Source organism: Salmo salar, chromosome 01 (assembly GCF_965601325.2).
Source record: "Salmo salar chromosome 01, fSalSal1, whole genome shotgun sequence".
NCBI lineage: Eukaryota > Metazoa > Chordata > Actinopteri > Salmoniformes > Salmonidae > Salmo > Salmo salar.
Window position 1 is genome coordinate 123,396,445 of NC_138291.1, and position 16,963 is coordinate 123,413,407.

The 16,963-nt window shown below is 55.7% G+C and overlaps 1 protein-coding gene across 1 annotated transcript in view; it reads left to right on the forward strand.

Annotated features, from left to right (window-relative positions):
* Positions 1-16,963, forward strand: part of LOC106594565 (formin-2) — a 137,514-nt gene that overhangs the window by 34,910 nt on the left and 85,641 nt on the right. The window contains exon 7 of the mRNA XM_082978787.1: positions 2,066-2,210. Within this exon, the coding sequence (XP_082834913.1) occupies positions 2,066-2,210 (145 nt within the window). The remainder of the gene's footprint in view (positions 1-2,065; positions 2,211-16,963) is intronic.

The window sequence follows — 16,963 nt, forward strand, 5'->3', positions numbered from 1 at the left end:
AGAGTCTCCCAGTAGGAAGGAGTGTTGATATAGGATCAGGTCATAAAGAGTCTCAGTAGGAGTGGTGATCTAGGATCAGGTCATAAAGAGTCTCAGTAGGAGTGGTGATCTAGGATCAGCACTAGGATCGTAAAGAGTATCCTGTTCAGCATTTATGACAGGTCATAAAGAGTCTCAGTAGGAGTGGTGATCTAGGATCAGGACTAGGATCGTAAAGAGTATCCTGTTCAGCATTTATGACAGTGTGGACAAGGGTGTTTCTCAAAATGCGTACTACTGTGCTCTGAGCGTGCAAAAATGAGCACAGGAGGATCGGAGTATGAGTCCAAATCAAAGTATTTGAAACGGAGGGACACTTCTAAAGATGCATTCTACCATTTCGTACATGTTTTTGAAGCATCAATGCAAGTTTCAACCAAGTATGCACCAGAAAAATGCCGAGTACGCGTAAACAACTACGCAACGTTTCTTGAAATCAATGGCGGACATTATTTGAGCTAAAGCAATCGCATGCTAACTGAATAGCTACTGATGTTGCCCATTTCATGTCTCTCAATATTTTAATCTTGATATGTTAAATCCATACTGTATTAATTTTGGCATGTTTACCTGCCTACAATACATACGTTTGTGTAGATAGCAAGCCAAGTGTGTAGATAGCAAGTCAAAAGGGCTAACTGGCTAGCTACTACTGTTAATAGGGCTAGCTACTACTGTTAATAGGGCTAGCTGCTACTGTTAATGGGTGCTAGCTGCTACTGTTAATGGGTGCTAGCTGCTACTGTTAATGGGTGCTAGCTGCTACTGTTAATAGGGCTAGCTGCTACTGTTAATAGGGCTAGCTGCTGCTGTTAATAGGGCTAGCTGCTGCTGTTAATAGGGCTAGCTGCTGCTGTTAGCCAGTCAGATACCCACGAAGAATTGACATCTACCTTGCATAACATTAGTTTTAGGTCGTTTTTGCCTGTTAAACTGGCTAGCTAGATTACCATTCACATACTGTATATCTAGCTGATAATTTTCAAGTAAAACGTTTGCTTTGTGAATATCTTGTTTGGTCTCTATTGTTGCCTTTGTCCTGGCTGGAAGAAGGGTCAGTATATGGGGAGGTGCAGCGTGAGGTAATACAGTGGGGGAGTGCTGCTCGGCGTGAGGTAACACAGTAGGGGGAGTGCTGCTCGGCGTGAGGTAATACAGTAGAGGGAGTGCTGCTCAGCGTGAGGTAATACAGTAGGGGGAGTGCTGCTCAGCGTGAGGCAACACAGTGCTGCTCGGCGTGAGGTAATACAGTAGGGGGAGTGCTTCTCGGACCATGGAACAAGAAATGCCAAGCTGGTTAAACTGACAATGTGACAGTCTAGGAAAACCAAGCTAGAGGCAGAGCGATACGATTACCCCCCCCCCCCCCCCCCCGCAGTACTGACACCGATTGATTATAAAAAAGGATACTTAGTCAGTTGTTTTAACGGAGATGGAATGATTTGTTGTCACAATATCGAAATGAGATATGGACAAAAAAAGCTGATATTTCTCACTGAAGGTGTAGTACTGGAACTCATGTGTATACTGAACAAAAATATAAGCACAATCATTTCAAAGATTTTACTGAGTTACAGTTCATGTAAGGAAATCGGTCAATTTAAATAAATTAACTAGGCCGTAATATATGGAGGCCGGGGGCACAGACGGGCCTGGGAGGGAATAGGCCTCCCAATTTGGTTGAGAAATGAACAACAAATTCTCTGGCAATGACTCTGGTGGACATTCCTGCAGTCAGCATGCCAATTTCCACGCTTCTTCAAACGCGAGACATTTGTTGCATTGTGTTGTGACAAAAACTGCAAATTTTTTGTCCCCAGCACAAGGTGCACCTGTGTATCGATCATGCTGTTTTAATCAGCTTCTTGATAAAGGAGAAATTCTGACTAACATGATGTCAACTAATATGTACACATAATTTGAGTGAAATATGTATTTTTTTTATTTTTTACATCTGGAACATTTCTGGTATCTTTACTAAAGATCGAACGGTCACAACCTCACTGTAACTCTTCCCTCATCCTAGAGAGGTGAGCACGTCGCTGGTCTGGGACAAGATACAGGAGCCTGACGTGAACTTTGATGAGTTCGTAGAGCTGTTCTCCAAGACTGCTGTGAAAGAGAAGAAGAAACCCCTGTCAGATACCATCACCAAGTCTAAAGCCAAACAGGTGAGATCAGATACTATTACCCCTGTCCCAGGTTCCCCCAGTCCTATTACCCCTGTCCCAGGTTCCCCCAGTCCTATTACCCCTGTCCCAGGTTCCCCCAGTCCTGTTACCCCGGTCCCAGGTTCCCCACTGTCCTATTACCCCTGTCCCAGGTTCCCCCTGTCCTATTACCCCCTGCCCTATTACCCCCTGCCCTATCGTCCTGTCGAGTTGTCCTATCACCCTCATGTTTATGTAGGCGTTTTCCTCTATTTCATCCTTCCTTCCAGATGTTCTGTTCTTCAGTTGAACTGTCTGGGTTCTCAGGGTTTTCAACTGAACTGGGAACTGTCTGGGTTCTGGGATTTCAACTGAACTGGGAACTGTTTGGGTTCGGGGGGTTTCAACTGAACTGGGAACTGTCTGGGTTCGGGGGGTTTCAACTGAACTGGGAACTGTTTGGGTTCGGGGGGTTTCAACTGAACTGGGAACTGTCTGGGTTCGGGGGGTTTCAACTGAACTGGGAACTGTCTGGGTTCTGGGGGGTTTCAACTGAACTGGGAACTGTCTGGGTTCTGGGGGGTTTCAACTGAACTGGGAACTGTCTGGGTTCTGGGAATAGATGTGATTAAAGGCCCCTATCGCTTTAGGCCCAGTTGTCCACTACTAAACATTTGTGCAGAATTACTGACTGTCCTCCTGAGGAGGAAGTCACGGTCTGAGGTTCGGTCCTGGCTCTGCGTCTCTGTCTGAGGATGCCATTGTGGAGGCAGGCCATGTAGCCCAGTCTAACCGTCTAAACCATGTTCAGATGATGGAATTACATCAGAGCTCCGTAGAGCTTGGTGTTTTGACAGGCCATTCAATCACACTGTGTTTTGACTGGAAGTAGCAGAACGAGGATCTGTCATCAATAAAGAACAACACTGCAGCGACAGTAAAGCCCACATGGACGGACACACACACACACACACACACACGAGTCTGTAGCTGATCTGAGCAGTCCTGGCCTGTATAGCGTGGCTCTGGCTGAGGTTCTGTCCTGGCCTGTATAGTGTGGCTCTGGCTGAGGTTCTGTCCTGGCCTGTATAGCGGCTCGGTCTGAGGTTCTGTCCTGGCCTGTATAGTGTGGTCTGGCTGAGCTTCTGTCCTGGCCTGTATAGTGGCTCGGTCTGACGTTCTGTCCTGGCCTGTATAGTGGCTCTGGCTGAGGTTCTGGCCTGGCCTGTATAGTGTGGCTCTGGCTGAGGTTCTGGCCTGTGTGGCTCTGGCTGAGGTTCTGGCCTGTGTGGCTCTGGCTGAGGTTCTGGCCTGTGTGGCTCTGGCTGAGGTTCTGGCCTGTGTGGCTCTGGCTGAGGTTCTGGCCTGTGTGGCTCTGGCTGAGGTTCTGGCCTGTGTGGCTCTGGCTGAGGTTCTGGCCTGTGTGGCTCTGGCTGAGGTTCTGGCCTGTGTGGCTCTGGCTGAGGTTCTGGCCTGGCTCGGTGGCTCTGTATTGTTTTATTTCTAACATTTAAGTTATTAAATATTGCCCTTTTTTAAAATACTATTTTCCTGAGCCAATCTTTTCTTAAGTCTTATTTTAAGGATGGAGCCCGGTCACTTTTTTGTCTTCTAAAGTTGTCTTGTGGGTAGACCTACATCTGGATGCTATTTGAGTTACCAAATAAAGTGTTTGGGGAATTTTAAGTTGTTTCAGCAATTTTTGACTTCAAATACTCTGGTAAAGAATCGTTTAAACTTTGAAGTCGTCCCAGTCCCGTAGAGGATGATTGCAGTTAGCGGTCCATGTTTAAAACATTCCCTTAGATACTGATTGGAATAAATTGTATCCTTTATCCCCCCCCTGCTAGCTGCCAGAGGTTACCCGCAAAACATTTTATTTGAATAAAGTAACATGTTTTTTCTTTAATTTAATTCCAGTCGGCATGCCAGCTTATAGGAAGTGTTTACGTTGGGATTTATCAAATCATTGTTTTGCAGTTTAGTCAGATTTGAAGATCTGTTTTGAGAAACCTGATTTACGTTAAAGAGGAGGAAAAGGCTGAGCATTAATGAGGGGTTTGCATGTTAATGTAATATTTGTGAAATGCCGGTGCTGATGTCATAGCCCAGTTAAGTCTGTTAAAACACAGAAGTAGGTAGACTGTTTATTTACATTTTAGTCATTTTAGCAGACGTTCTTATCCAGAGCGACTTACAGTGGTGAATGCATAGATTTCATACTTTTTTTTTTTTTTTTTTTTTTTTTTCTCCGTACTGGTCCCCCTGTGGGAATCGAACCCACAACCCTGGCGTTGCAAACACCATGCTCTACCAACTGAGCCACACGGGACCACATTTCTAATGCCACTACAATTTTTATTTTATTGAAAAGCCTGACCAATATTTACTTTAAATGAATTGACTAAATATGCTGTATGAAATGATACATACTTTGATAGGGGGGGACGGGGGATGATTTGGTGAATGAAACCCCCTGAAAACAAAATGAATTCACCAAATCATCCCCCGTCCCCCCCTATCAAAGTATGTATCATTTCATACACTGTGGTAACAATATGGTTTTACCTCATCAATGATCTGAGATAAAGGCCCCCCCCCCAGTAAACAGTGTTGCTCCAGTCTCTGGGCTCTCCACAGTAAACAGTGTTGCTCCAGTCTCTGGGCTCTCCACAGTAAACAGTGTTGCTCCAGTCTCTGGGCTCTCCACAGTAAACAGTGTTGCTCCAGTCTCTGGGCTCTCCACAGTAAACACGGTGTTGCTCCAGTCTCTGGGCTCTGCATGGTCAATCCCACGTCTGCAGTGGCCGTGCAGCATTTACTGCGATAGGGCCTCTGCAGAAGTCAGGGCATTCGTACTTATTGCACTTCGCGGAGCTGTTGTGATGGATTTATACAGGACCTCCTGCCCTCACCTTCCGTCAACCAATCACGTCAATGCGGATTTATACAGAGCCCTCCTCATTGTTACAGAACTTGAGGTGCCCAGCGACGGGGTACGGAGCTCAATTTGTCTTCTGCGTGCCTCCAGAGGCTCAGCGTAGCGTCACACCATCCGTACGGTGACGCAGACCACATTTTCAGATCAAGCATCAATTGGCTTTAAGATGCACTGCTGCAGTCCTGTGTGAGGTCACCGTGGGTTCCTCTCTCTCTCCTAGTAGACCTGACCTGTGTGAGGTCACCCTGGGTTCCTGTCTGTCTGTCTGTCTGTCTGTCTGTCTGTCTGTCTGTCTGTCTGTCTGTCTGTCTGTCTGTCTGTCTGTCTGTCTGTCTGTCTGTCTGTCTGTCTGTCTGTCTGTCTGTCTGTCTGTCTGTCTGTCTGTCTGTCTGTCTGTCTGTCTGTCTGTCTGTCTGTCTGTCTGTCTGTCTGTCTGTCTGTCTGTCTGTCTGTCTGTCTGTCTGTCTGTCTGTCTGTCTGTCTGTCTGTCTGTCTGTCTGTCTGTCTGTCTGTCTGTCTGTCTGTCTGTCTGTCTGTCTGTCTGTCTGTCTGTCTGTCTGTCTGTCTGTCTGTCTGTCTGTCTGTCTGTCTGTCTGTCTGTCTGTCTGTCTGTCTGTCTGTCTGTCTGTCTGTCTGTCTGTCTGTCTGTCTGTCTGTCTGTCTGTCTGTCTGTCTGTCTGTCTGTCTGTCTGTCTGTCTGTCTGTCTGTCTGTCTGTCTGTCTGTCTGTCTGTCTGTCTGTCTGTCTGTCTGTCTGTCTGTCTGTCTGTCTGTCTGTCTGTCTGTCTGTCTGTCTGTCTGTCTGTCTGTCTGTCTGTCTGTCTGTCTGTCTGTCTGTCTGTCTGTCTGTCTGTCTGTCTGTCTGTCTGTCTGTCTGTCTGTCTGTCTGTCTGTCTGTCTGTCTGTCTGTCTGTCTGTCTGTCTGTCTGTCTGTCTGTCTGTCTGTCTGTCTGTCTGTCTGTCTGTCTGTCTGTCTGTCTGTCTGTCTGTCTGTCTGTCTGTCTGTCTGTCTGTCTGTCTGTCTGTCTGTCTGTCTGTCTGTCTGTCTGTCTGTCTGTCTGTCTGTCTGTCTGTCTGTCTGTCTGTCTGTCTGTCTGTCTGTCTGTCTGTCTGTCTGTCTGTCTGTCTGTCTGTCTGTCTGTCTGTCTGTCTGTCTGTCTGTCTGTCTGTCTGTCTGTCTGTCTGTCTGTCTGTCTGTCTGTCTGTCTGTCTGTCTGTCTGTCTGTCTGTTTCACTCACTCACTCACTCACTCACTCACTCACTCACTCACTCACTCACTCACTCACTCACTCACTCACTCACTCACTCACTCACTCACTCACTCACTCACTCACTCACTCACTCACTCACTCACTCACTCACTCACTCACTCACTCACTCACCAACCAGGTATGCAAGTTGAGAACAAGTTCTCATTTACAATTGCGACATGGCCAAGATAAAGCAAAGCAGTTTGACACACACACAACAACACAGAGTTACACATGGAGTAAAACAAACATACAGTAGAAAAATAAGTCTATATACAATGTGCGCAAATGAGGTGAGATAAGGGAGGTAAAGGCCACGGTGGCAAAGTAAATACAATATAGCAAGTGAAACACTGGAATTGTAGATTTGTAGTAGAAGAAAGTAGAAATAATGGGGTGCAAAAGAGCAAAATAAATATAGTAGGGGAAGTGGTAGTTGTTTGGGCTAAATTATAGATGGGCTATGTACAGGTGCAGTGATCTGTGAGCTGGTGCTTAAAGCTAGTGAGGGAGATATGTGTTTCCAGTACCTACTCTGACAGTGAAGTACACAGGAAGTTCATCCTGTCCTGAGTGTTATCTGATGGCGTCTCGTTGTTCCCTTCATAAAACTGTTCTGACCGATAAAGGTCAGGAGGAAAACGGTGAACTTGGATGAGAGTCGGTAGTAACCAACTTTTGTGGGAAGGTCAGGTCCACATTTACTTCCACTAAAACACATCAGAAGTTGAGTCACTTTTTAAACTGGGATGTCAGGCTTTTAAAATCAATTTGCAATAACTGCTCTGCCCCCCCTCGTTCTCCCGCTCTGCCCCCCTCCTCGTTCTCCCGCTCTGCCCCCCTCCTCGTTCTCCCGCTCTGCCCCCCCCTCCTCGTTCTCCCGCTCTGCCCCCCCCTCCTCGTTCTCCCGCTCTGCCCCCCCCTCCTCGTTCTCCCGCTCTTCCCCCCCCTCCTCGTTCTCCCGCTCTTCCCCCCCCTCCTCGTTCTCCCGCTCTTCCCCCCCCTCCTCGTTCTCCCGCTCTTCCCCCCCCTCCTCGTTCTCCCGCTCTTCCCCCCCTCACTCTTCCTCCTGCCCTCAATTCAATTGAAGGGGCTTTATTGGCATTGTTACCATTGTCAAAGCAAGTAAAATAGATAATAAACAAAAGTGAAAAAACACAGTAAACATTACTCACAAAAAGTTGCAAAATAACATTTAAATGTCATTGTCTATATACAGTGTTGTAATGATGTGCAAATAGTTAAAGTACAAAAGGGAAAATAAATATGGGTTGTATTTACAATGGTGTTTGTTCTTCACTGGATGACCTTTTCTTGAGGCAACAGGTCACACATCTTGCTGCTGTGATGGTACACTGTGGTATTTCACCCAGTAGATATGGAGTTTATCAAAATTGGTTTTGTTTTCTGATTCTTTGTGTATCTGGGTAATCAGAGGGAAATATGTGTATTTAATATGGTCATACATTTGGCAGGAGGTTAGGAAGTGCACCTCAGTTTCCACCTCATTTTGTGGGCAGCGTTGCACATAGCCTGTCTTTGCTTGAGAGCCAGGTCTGCCTACGGTCGCCTTCGCTCTCCCGCCTTCGCTCTCCCGCCTTCGCTCTCCCGCCTTCGCTCTCCCGCCTTCGCTCTCCCGCCTTCGCTCTCCCGCCTTCGCTCTCCCGCCTTCGCTCTCCCGCCTTCGCTCTCCCGCCTTCGCTCTCCCGCCTTCGCTCTCCCGCCTTCGCTCTCCCGCCTTCGCTCTCCCGCCTTCGCTCTCCCGCCTTCGCTCTCCCGCCTTCGCTCTCTAACTCTCTCGCCTTCGCTCTCTAACTCTCTCGCCTTCGCTCTCTAACTCTCTCGCCTTCGCTCTCTAACTCTCTCGCCTTCGCTCTCTAACTCTCTCGCCTTCGCTCTCTAACTCTCTCGCCTTCGCTCTCTAACTCTCTCGCCTTCGCTCTCTAACTCTCTCGCCTTCGCTCTCTAACTCTCTCGCCTTCGCTCTCTAACTCTCTCGCCTTCGCTCTCTAACTCTCTCGCCTTCGCTCTCTAACTCTCTCGCCTTCGCTCTCTAACTCTCTCGCCTTCGCTCTCTAACTCTCTCGCCTTCGCTCTCTAACTCTCTCGCCTTCGCCTTCGCTCTCTCGCCTTCGCCTTCGCCTTCGCTCTCTCGCCTTCGCCTTCGCCTTCGCTCTCTCGCCTTCGCCTTCGCCTTCGCTCTCTCGCCTTCGCCTTCGCCTTCGCTCTCTCGCCTTCGCCTTCGCCTTCGCTCTCTCGCCTTCGCCTTCGCCTTCGCCTTCGCTCTCGCTCTCTCGCCTTCGCCTTCGCTCTCTCGCCTTCGCCTTCGCTCTCTCGCCTTCGCTCTCTCGCCTTCGCCTTCGCTCTCTCGCCTTCGCTCTCTCGCCTTCGCCTTCGCTCTCTCGCCTTCGCTCTCTCGCCTTCGCCTTCGCTCTCTCGCCTTCGCTCTCTCGCCTTCGCCTTCGCTCTCTCGCCTTCGCTCTCTCGCCTTCGCTCTCTCGCCTTCGCTCTCTCGCCTTCGCTCTCTCGCCTTCGCTCTCTCGCCTTCGCTCTCTCGCTCTCTCGCCTTCGCCTTCGCTCTCTCGCCTTCGCTCTCTCGCCTTCGCTCTCTCGCCTTCGCCTTCGCCTTCGCTCTCTCGCCTTCGCCATCGCTCTCTCGCCTTCGCTCTCTCGCCTTCGCTCTCTCGCCTTCGCCTTCGCTCTCTCGCCTTCGCTCTCTCGCCTTCGCCTTCGCTCTCTCGCCTTCGCTCTCCCGCCTTCGCCTTCGCTCTCTCGCCTTCGCCTTCGCTCTCTCGCCTTCGCTCTCTAACTCTCTCGCCTTCGCTCTCTAACTCTCTCGCCTTCGCTCTCTAACTCTCTCGCCTTCGCTCTCTAACTCTCTCGCCTTCGCTCTCTAACTCTCTCGCCTTCGCTCTCTAACTCTCTCGCCTTCGCTCTCTAACTCTCTCGCCTTCGCTCTCTAACTCTCTCGCCTTCGCTCTCTAACTCTCTCGCCTTCGCTCTCTAACTCTCTCGCCTTCGCCTTCGCCTTCGCCTTCGCTCTCTCGCCTTCGCTCTCTCGCCTTCGCCTTCGCCTTCGCCTTCGCTCTCTCGCCTTCGCCTTCGCCTTTGCCTTCGCTCTCTCGCCTTCGCTCTCTCGCCTTCGCTCTCTCGCCTTCGCTCTCTCGCCTTCGCTCTCTCGCCTTCGCTCTCTCGCCATCGCTCTCTCGCTCTCTCGCCATCGCTCTCTTGCCTTCGCCTTCGCTCTCTCGCCATCGCTCTCTCGCCTTCGCCATCGCTCTCTCGCCATCGCTCTCTCGCCTTCGCCTTCGCTCTCTCGCCATCGCTCTCTCGCCTTTGCCTTCGCTCTCTCGCCTTTGCCTTCGCTCTCTCACCTTCGCCTTTGCTCTCTCGCCTTTGCTCTCTCGCCTTCGCTCTCTCGCCTTCGCTCTCTCGCCTTCGCTCTCTCGCCTTCGCTCTCTCGCCTTCGCTCTCTCGCCTTCGCTTGCCTTCGCTCTCTCGCCTTCGCTCTCTCGCCTTCGCTCTCTCGCCTTCGCCTTCGCTCTCTCGCCTTCGCTCTCTCGCCTTCGCTTGCCTTCGCCTTTGCTCTCTCGCCTTCGCTCTCTCGCCTTCGCCTTCGCTCTCTCGCCTTCGCTCTCTTGCCTTCGCCTTTGCTTTCTCGCCTTCGCACTCTCGCCTTCGCCTTCGCTCTCTCGCCTTCGCTCTCTCGCCTTCGCCTTCGCTCTCTCGCCTTCGCTCTCTTGCCTTCGCCTTCGCTCTTCGCCTTCGCTCTTCGCCTTCGCTCTTCGCCTTCGCCTTCGCTCTCTCGCCTTCGCTTGCCTTCGCCTTCGCTCTCTCGCCTTCGCTCGCCTTCGCTCTCTCGCCTTCGCTCTTTCGCCTTCGCTCTCTCGCTCTCTCACCTTCGCCTTCGCTCTCTCGCCTTCGCTCTCTCGCCTTCGCTCTCTCGCCTTCGCTCTCTCGCCTTCGCTCTCTCGCCTTTGCTCTCTCGCCTTTGCTCTCTCGCCTTCGCTCTCTCGCCTTCGCTCTCTCGCCTTCGCCTTCGCTCTCTCGCCTTCGCTCTCTCGCTCTCTCGCCTTCGCTCTCTCGCCTTCGCTCTCTCGCCTTCGCTCTCTCGCCTTCGCTCTCTCGCCTTCGCCTTCGCTCTCTCGCCTTCGCCTTCGCTCTCTCGCCTTCGCCTTCGCTATCTCGCCTTCGCTCTCTCGCCTTCGCGCTCTCGCCTTCGCGCTCTCGCCTTCGCTCTCTCGCCTTCGCTCTCTCGCCTTCGCTCTCGCCTTCGCCTTCGCTCTCTCGCCTTCGCCTTCGCTCTCTCGCCTTCGCTCTCTCGCCTTCGCGCTCTCGCCTTCGCTCTCTCGCCTTCGCTCTCTCGCCTTCGCTCTCTCGCCTTCGCTCTCTCGCCTTCGCCTTCGCTCTCTCGCCTTCGCTCTCTCGCCTTCGCCTTCGCCTTCGCTCTCTCGCCTTCGCCTTCGCTCTCTCGCCTTCGCCTTCGCTCTCTCGCCTTCGCCATTCGCTCTCTCGCCTTCGCCTTCGCTCTCTCGCCTTCGCTCTCTCGCTCTCTCGCCTTCGCTCTCTCGCCTTCGCCTTCGCTCTCTCGCCTTCGCCTTCGCTCTCTCGCCTTCGCTCTCTCGCCTTCGCTCTCTCGCCTTCGCTCTCTCGCCTTCGCTCTCTCGCCTTCGCGCTCTCGCCTTCGCTCTCTCGCCTTCGCTCTCTCGCCTTCGCTCTCTCGCCTTCGCTCTCTCGCCTTCGCTCTCTCGCCTTCGCGCTCTCGCCTTCGCGCTCTCGCCTTCGCTCTCTCGCCTTCGCTCTCTCGCCTTCGCTCTCTCGCCTTCGCTCTCTCGCCTTCGCGCTCTCGCCTTCGCTCTCTCGCCTTCCCTCTCTCGCCTTCGCGCTCTCGCCTTCGCGCTCTCGCCTTCGCTCTCTCGCCTTCGCGCTCTCGCCTTCGCGCTCTCGCCTTCGCGCTCTCGCCTTCGCTCTCTCGCCTTCGCTCTCTCGCCTTCGCCTTCGCTCTCTCGCCTTCGCTCTCTCGCCTTCGCCTTCGCTCTCTCGCCTTCGCTCTCTCGCCTTGCCTTCGCTCTCTCGCCTTCGCTCTCTCGCCTTCGCTCTCTCGCTCTCTCGCCTTCGCTCTCTCGCTCTCTCGCCTTCGCTCTCTCGCCTTCGCTCTCTCGCCTTCGCCTTCGCTCTCTCGCCTTCGCCTTCGCTCTCTCGCCTTCGCCTTCGCTCTCTCGCCTTCGCTCTCTCGCCTTCGCTCTCTCGCCTTCGCTCTCTCGCCTTCGCTCTCTCGCCTTCGCCTTCGCTCTCTCGACTTCGCTCTCTCGCCTCGCCTTCGCTCTCTCGACTTCGCTCTCTCGCCTTCGCCTTCGCTCTCTCGCCTTCGCCTTCGCTCTCTCGCCTTCGCTCTCTCGTCTTCGCCTTCGCTCTCTCGCCTTCGCCTTCGCTCTCTCGCCTTCGCTCTCTCGCCTTCGCTCTCTCGCCTTCGCTCTCTCGCCTTCGCCTTCGCTCTCTCGCCTTCGCCTTCGCTCTCTCGCCTTCGCCTTCGCTCTCTCGCCTTCGCTCTCTCGCCTTCGCTCTCTCGCCTTCGCTCTCTCGCCTTCGCCTTCGCTCTCTCGCCTTCGCTCTCACGCCTTCGCTCTCTCGCCTTCGCTCTCTCGCCTTCGCTCTCTCGCCTTCGCCTTCGCTCTCTCGCCTTCGCTCTCTCGCCTTCGCCTTCGCTCTCTCGCCTTCGCTCTCTCGTCTTCGCTTGCCTTTGCCTTCGCTCTCTCGCCTTCGCTTGCCTTCGCCTTCGCTCTCTCGCCTTTGCTTGCCTTCGCCTTCGCTCTCTCGCCTTCGCTCTCTCGCCTTCGCTCTCTCGCCTTCTTTCTCTCGCCTTCGCCTTCGCTCTCTCGCCTTCGCTCTCTCGCTCTCTCGCCTTCGCTCTCTCGCCTTCGCTCTCTCGCCTTCGCTCTCTCGCTCTCTCGCCTTCGCTCTCTCGCCTTCGCTCTCTCGCCTTCGCTCTCTCGCCTTCGCCTTCGCTCTCTCGCCTTCGCTCTCTCGCATTCGCTCTCTCGCCTTCGCCTTCGCTCTCTCGCCTTCGCTCTCTCGCCTTCGCTTGCCTTCGCCTTCGCTCTCTCGCCTTCGCTCTCTCGCCTTCGCTCTCTCGCCTTTGCTCTCTCGCCTTCGCCTTCGCTCTCTCGCCTTCGCTCTCTCGTCTTCGCTTGCCTTCGCTCTCTCGCATTCGCTCTCTCGCCTTCGCCTTCGCTCTCTCGCCTTCGCTCTCTCGCCTTCGCTCTCTCGCCTTCGCCTTCGCTCTCTCGCCTTCGCCTTCGCTCTCTCGCCTTCGCTCTCTCGTCTTCGCTTGCCTTTGCCTTCGCTCTCTCGCCTTCGCTTGCCTTCGCCTTCGCTCTCTCGCCTTCGCTCTCTCGCCTTCGCTCTCTCGCCTTCGCTCTCTCGCCTTCGCTCTCTTGCCTTCGCCTTTGCTCTCTCGCCTTCGCTCTCTCGCCTTCGCCTTCGCTCTCTCGCCTTCGCTCTCTCGCCTTCGCTCTCTCGCCTTCGCTCTCTCGCCTTCGCCTTCGCTCTCTCGCCTTCGCTCTCTTGCCTTCGCCTTCGCTCTTCGCCTTCGCTCTTCGCCTTCGCCTTCGCTCTCTCGCCTTCGCTTGCCTTCGCCTTCGCTCTCTCGCCTTCGCTCTTTCGCCTTCGCTCTCTCGCTCTCTCACCTTCGCCTTCGCCTTCGCTCTCTCGCCTTCGCCTTCGCCTTCGCTCTCTCGCCTTCGCTCTCTCGCCTTCGCCTTCACTCTCTCGCCTTCGCCTTCGCTCTCTCGCCTTCGCTCTCTCGCCTTCGCCTTCGCTCTCTTGCCTTCGCCTTCGCTCTCTTGCCTTCGCCTTCGCTCTCTCGCCTTCGCTCTCTCGCTCTCTCGCCTTCGCTCTCTCGCTCTCTCGCCTTCGCCTTCGCTCTATCGCCTTCGCCTTCGCTCTCTCGCCTTCGCCTTCGCTCTCTCGCCTTCGCCTTCGCTCTCTCGCCTTCGCCTTCGCTCTCTCGCCTTCGCTCTCTCGCCTTCGCTCTCTCGCCTTCGCTCTCTCGCCTTCGCTCTCTCGCCTTCGCTCTCTCGCCTTCGCTCTCTCGCCTTCGCTCTCTCGCCTTCGCCTTCGCTCTCTCGACTTCGCTCTCTCGCCTCGCCTTCGCTCTCTCGACTTCGCGCCTTAGCCTTCGCTCTCTCGCCTTCGCCTTCGCTCTCTCGCCTTCGCTCTCTCGTCTTCGCCTTCGCTCTCTCGCCTTCGCCTTCGCTCTCTCGCCTTCGCTCTCTCGCCTTCGCTCTCTCGCCTTCGCTCTCTCGCCTTCGCTCTCTCGCCTTCGCTCTCTCGCCTTCGCTCTCTCGCCTTCGCTCGCTCGCCTTCGCTCTCTCGCCTTCGCCTTCGCTCTCTCGCCTTCGCCTTCGCTCTCTCGCCTTCGCTCTCTCGCCTTCGCTCTCTCGCCTTCGCCTTCGCCTTCGCTCTCTCGCCTTCGCTCTCTCGCCTTCGCTCTCACGCCTTCGCTCTCTCGCCTTCGCTCTCTCGCCTTCGCTCTCTCGCCTTCGCTTGCCTTCGCCTTCGCTCTCTCGCCTTCGCTCTCTCGCCTTCGCCTTCGCTCTCTCGCCTTCGCTCTCTCGTCTTCGCTTGCCTTTGCCTTCGCTCTCTCGCCTTCGCTTGCCTTCGCCTTCGCTCTCTCGCCTTTGCTTGCCTTCGCCTTCGCTCTCTCGCCTTCGCTCTCTCGCCTTCGCTCTCTCGCCTTCGCTCTCTCGCCTTCGCTCTCTCGCCTTCGCTCTCGCCTTCGCCTTCGCTCTCTCGCCTTCGCTCTCTCGCCTTCGCCTTCGCCTTCGCTCTCTCGCCTTCGCCTTCGCTCTCTCGCCTTCGCTGTCTCGCCTTCGCTCTCTCGCTCTCTCGCCTTCGCGCTCTCGCCTTCGCTCTCTCGCCTTCGCTCTCTCGCCTTCGCTCTCTCGCCTTCGCCTTCGCTCTCTCGCCTTCGCTCTCTCGACTTCGCTCTCTCGACTTCGCCTTCGCTCTCTCGCCTTCGCTCTCTCGCCTTCGCCTTCGCTCTCTCGCCTTCGCTCTCTCGCCTTCGCCTTCGCTCTCTCGCCTTCGCTCTCTCGCCTTCGCCTTCGCTCTCTCGCCTTCGCCTTCGCTCTCTCGCCTTCGCGCTCTCGCCTTCGCTCTCTCGCCTTCGCTCTCTCGCCTTCGCTCTCTCGCCTTCGCTCTCTCGCCTTTGCTCTCTCGCCTTCGCCTTCGCTCTCTCGCCTTCGCTCTCTCGCCTTCGCCTTCGCTCTCTCGCCTTCGCCTTCGCTCTCTCGCCTTCGCTCTCTCGCCTTCGCCTTCGCTCTCTCGCCTTCGCCATTCGCTCTCTCGCCTTCGCCTTCGCTCTCTCGCCTTCGCTCTCTCGCCTTCGCTCTCTCGCCTTCGCTCTCTCGCTCTCTCGCCTTCGCTCTCTCGCCTTCGCCTTCGCTCTCTCGCCTTCGCCTTCGCTCTCTCGCCTTCGCTCTCTCGCCTTCGCTCTCTCGCCTTCGCTCTCTCGCTCTCTCGCCTTCGCTCTCTCGCCTTCGCCTTCGCTCTCTCGCCTTCGCCTTCGCTCTCTCGCCTTCGCTCTCTCGCCTTCGCTCTCTCGCCTTCGCTCTCTCGCCTTCGCGCTCTCGCCTTCGCTCTCTCGCCTTCGCTCTCTCGCCTTCGCTCTCTCGCCTTCGCGCTCTCGCCTTCGCTCTCTCGCCTTCCCTCTCTCGCCTTCGCGCTCTCGCCTTCGCTCTCTCGCCTTCGCTCTCTCGCCTTCGCGCTCTCGCCTTCGCGCTCTCGCCTTCGCTCTCTCGCCTTCGCTCTCTCGCCTTCGCTCTCTCGCCTTCGCCTTCGCTCTCTCGCCTTCGCTCTCTCGCCTTCGCTCTCTCGCCTTCGCTCTCTCGCCTTCGCTCTCTCGCCTTCGCCTTCGCTCTCTCGCCTTCGCTCTCTCGCCTTCGCTCTCTCGCCTTCGCTCTCTCGACTTCGCTCTCTCGACTTCGCCTTCGCTCTCTCGCCTTCGCTCTCTCGCCTTCGCCTTCGCTCTCTCGCCTTCGCTCTCTCGCCTTCGCTCTCTCGCTCTCTCGCCTTCGCTCTCTCGCCTTCGCCCTTCGCTCTCTCGCCTTCGCTCTCTCGCTCTCTCGCCTTCGCTCTCTCGCCTTCGCCTTCGCTCTCTCGCCTTCGCTCTCTCGCCTTCGCTCTCTCGCCTTCGCTCTCTCGCCTTCGCTCTCGCCTTCGCCTTCGCTCTCTCGCCTTCGCTCTCTCGCCTTCGCCTTCGCCTTCGCTCTCTCGCCTTCGCCTTCGCTCTCTCGCCTTCGCTGTCTCGCCTTCGCTCTCTCGCTCTCTCGCCTTCGCGCTCTCGCCTTCGCTCTCTCGCCTTCGCTCTCTCGCCTTCGCTCTCGCCTTCGCCTTCGCTCTCTCGCCTTCGCTCTCTCGCCTTCGCCTTCGCTCTCTCGCCTTCGCCTTCGCTCTCTCGCCTTCGCTCTCTCGCCTTCGCACTCTCGCGTTCGCGCTCTCGCCTTCGCTCTCTCGCCTTCGCGCTCTCGCCTTCGCTCTCTCGCCTTCGCTCTCTCGCCTTTGCTCTCTCGCCTTCGCCTTCGCTCTCTCGCCTTCGCTCTCTCGCCTTCGCCTTCGCTCTCTCGCCTTCGCCTTCGCTCTCTCGCCTTCGCTCTCTCGCCTTCGCCTTCGCTCTCTCGCCTTCGCCATTCGCTCTCTCGCCTTCGCCTTCGCTCTCTCGCCTTCGCTCTCTCGCCTTCGCTCTCTCGCCTTCGCTCTCTCGCTCTCTCGCCTTCGCTCTCTCGCCTTCGCCTTCGCTCTCTCGCCTTCGCCTTCGCTCTCTCGCCTTCGCTCTCTCGCCTTCGCTCTCTCGCCTTCGCTCTCTCGCTCTCTCGCCTTCGCTCTCTCGCCTTCGCCTTCGCTCTCTCGCCTTCGCCTTCGCTCTCTCGCCTTCGCTCTCTCGCCTTCGCTCTCTCGCCTTCGCTCTCTCGCCTTCGCGCTCTCGCCTTCGCTCTCTCGCCTTCGCTCTCTCGCCTTCGCTCTCTCGCCTTCGCGCTCTCGCCTTCGCTCTCTCGCCTTCCCTCTCTCGCCTTCGCGCTCTCGCCTTCGCTCTCTCGCCTTCGCTCTCTCGCCTTCGCGCTCTCGCCTTCGCGCTCTCGCCTTCGCTCTCTCGCCTTCGCTCTCTCGCCTTCGCTCTCTCGCCTTCGCCTTCGCTCTCTCGCCTTCGCTCTCTCGCCTTCGCTCTCTCGCCTTCGCTCTCTCGCTCTCTCGCCTTCGCCTTCGCTCTCTCGCCTTCGCTCTCTCGCCTTCGCTCTCTCGCCTTCGCCTTCGCTCTCTCGCCTTCGCTCTCTCGCCTTCGCCTTCGCTCTCTCGCCTTCGCTCTCTCGACTTCGCTCTCTCGACTTCGCCTTCGCTCTCTCGCCTTCGCTCTCTCGCCTTCGCCTTCGCTCTCTCGCCTTCGCTCTCTCGCCTTCGCCTTCGCTCTCTCGCCTTCGCTCTCTCGCCTTGCCTTCGCTCTCTCGCCTTCGCTCTCTCGCCTTCGCTCTCTCGCTCTCTCGCCTTCGCTCTCTCGCTCTCTCGCCTTCGCTCTCTCGCCTTCGCTC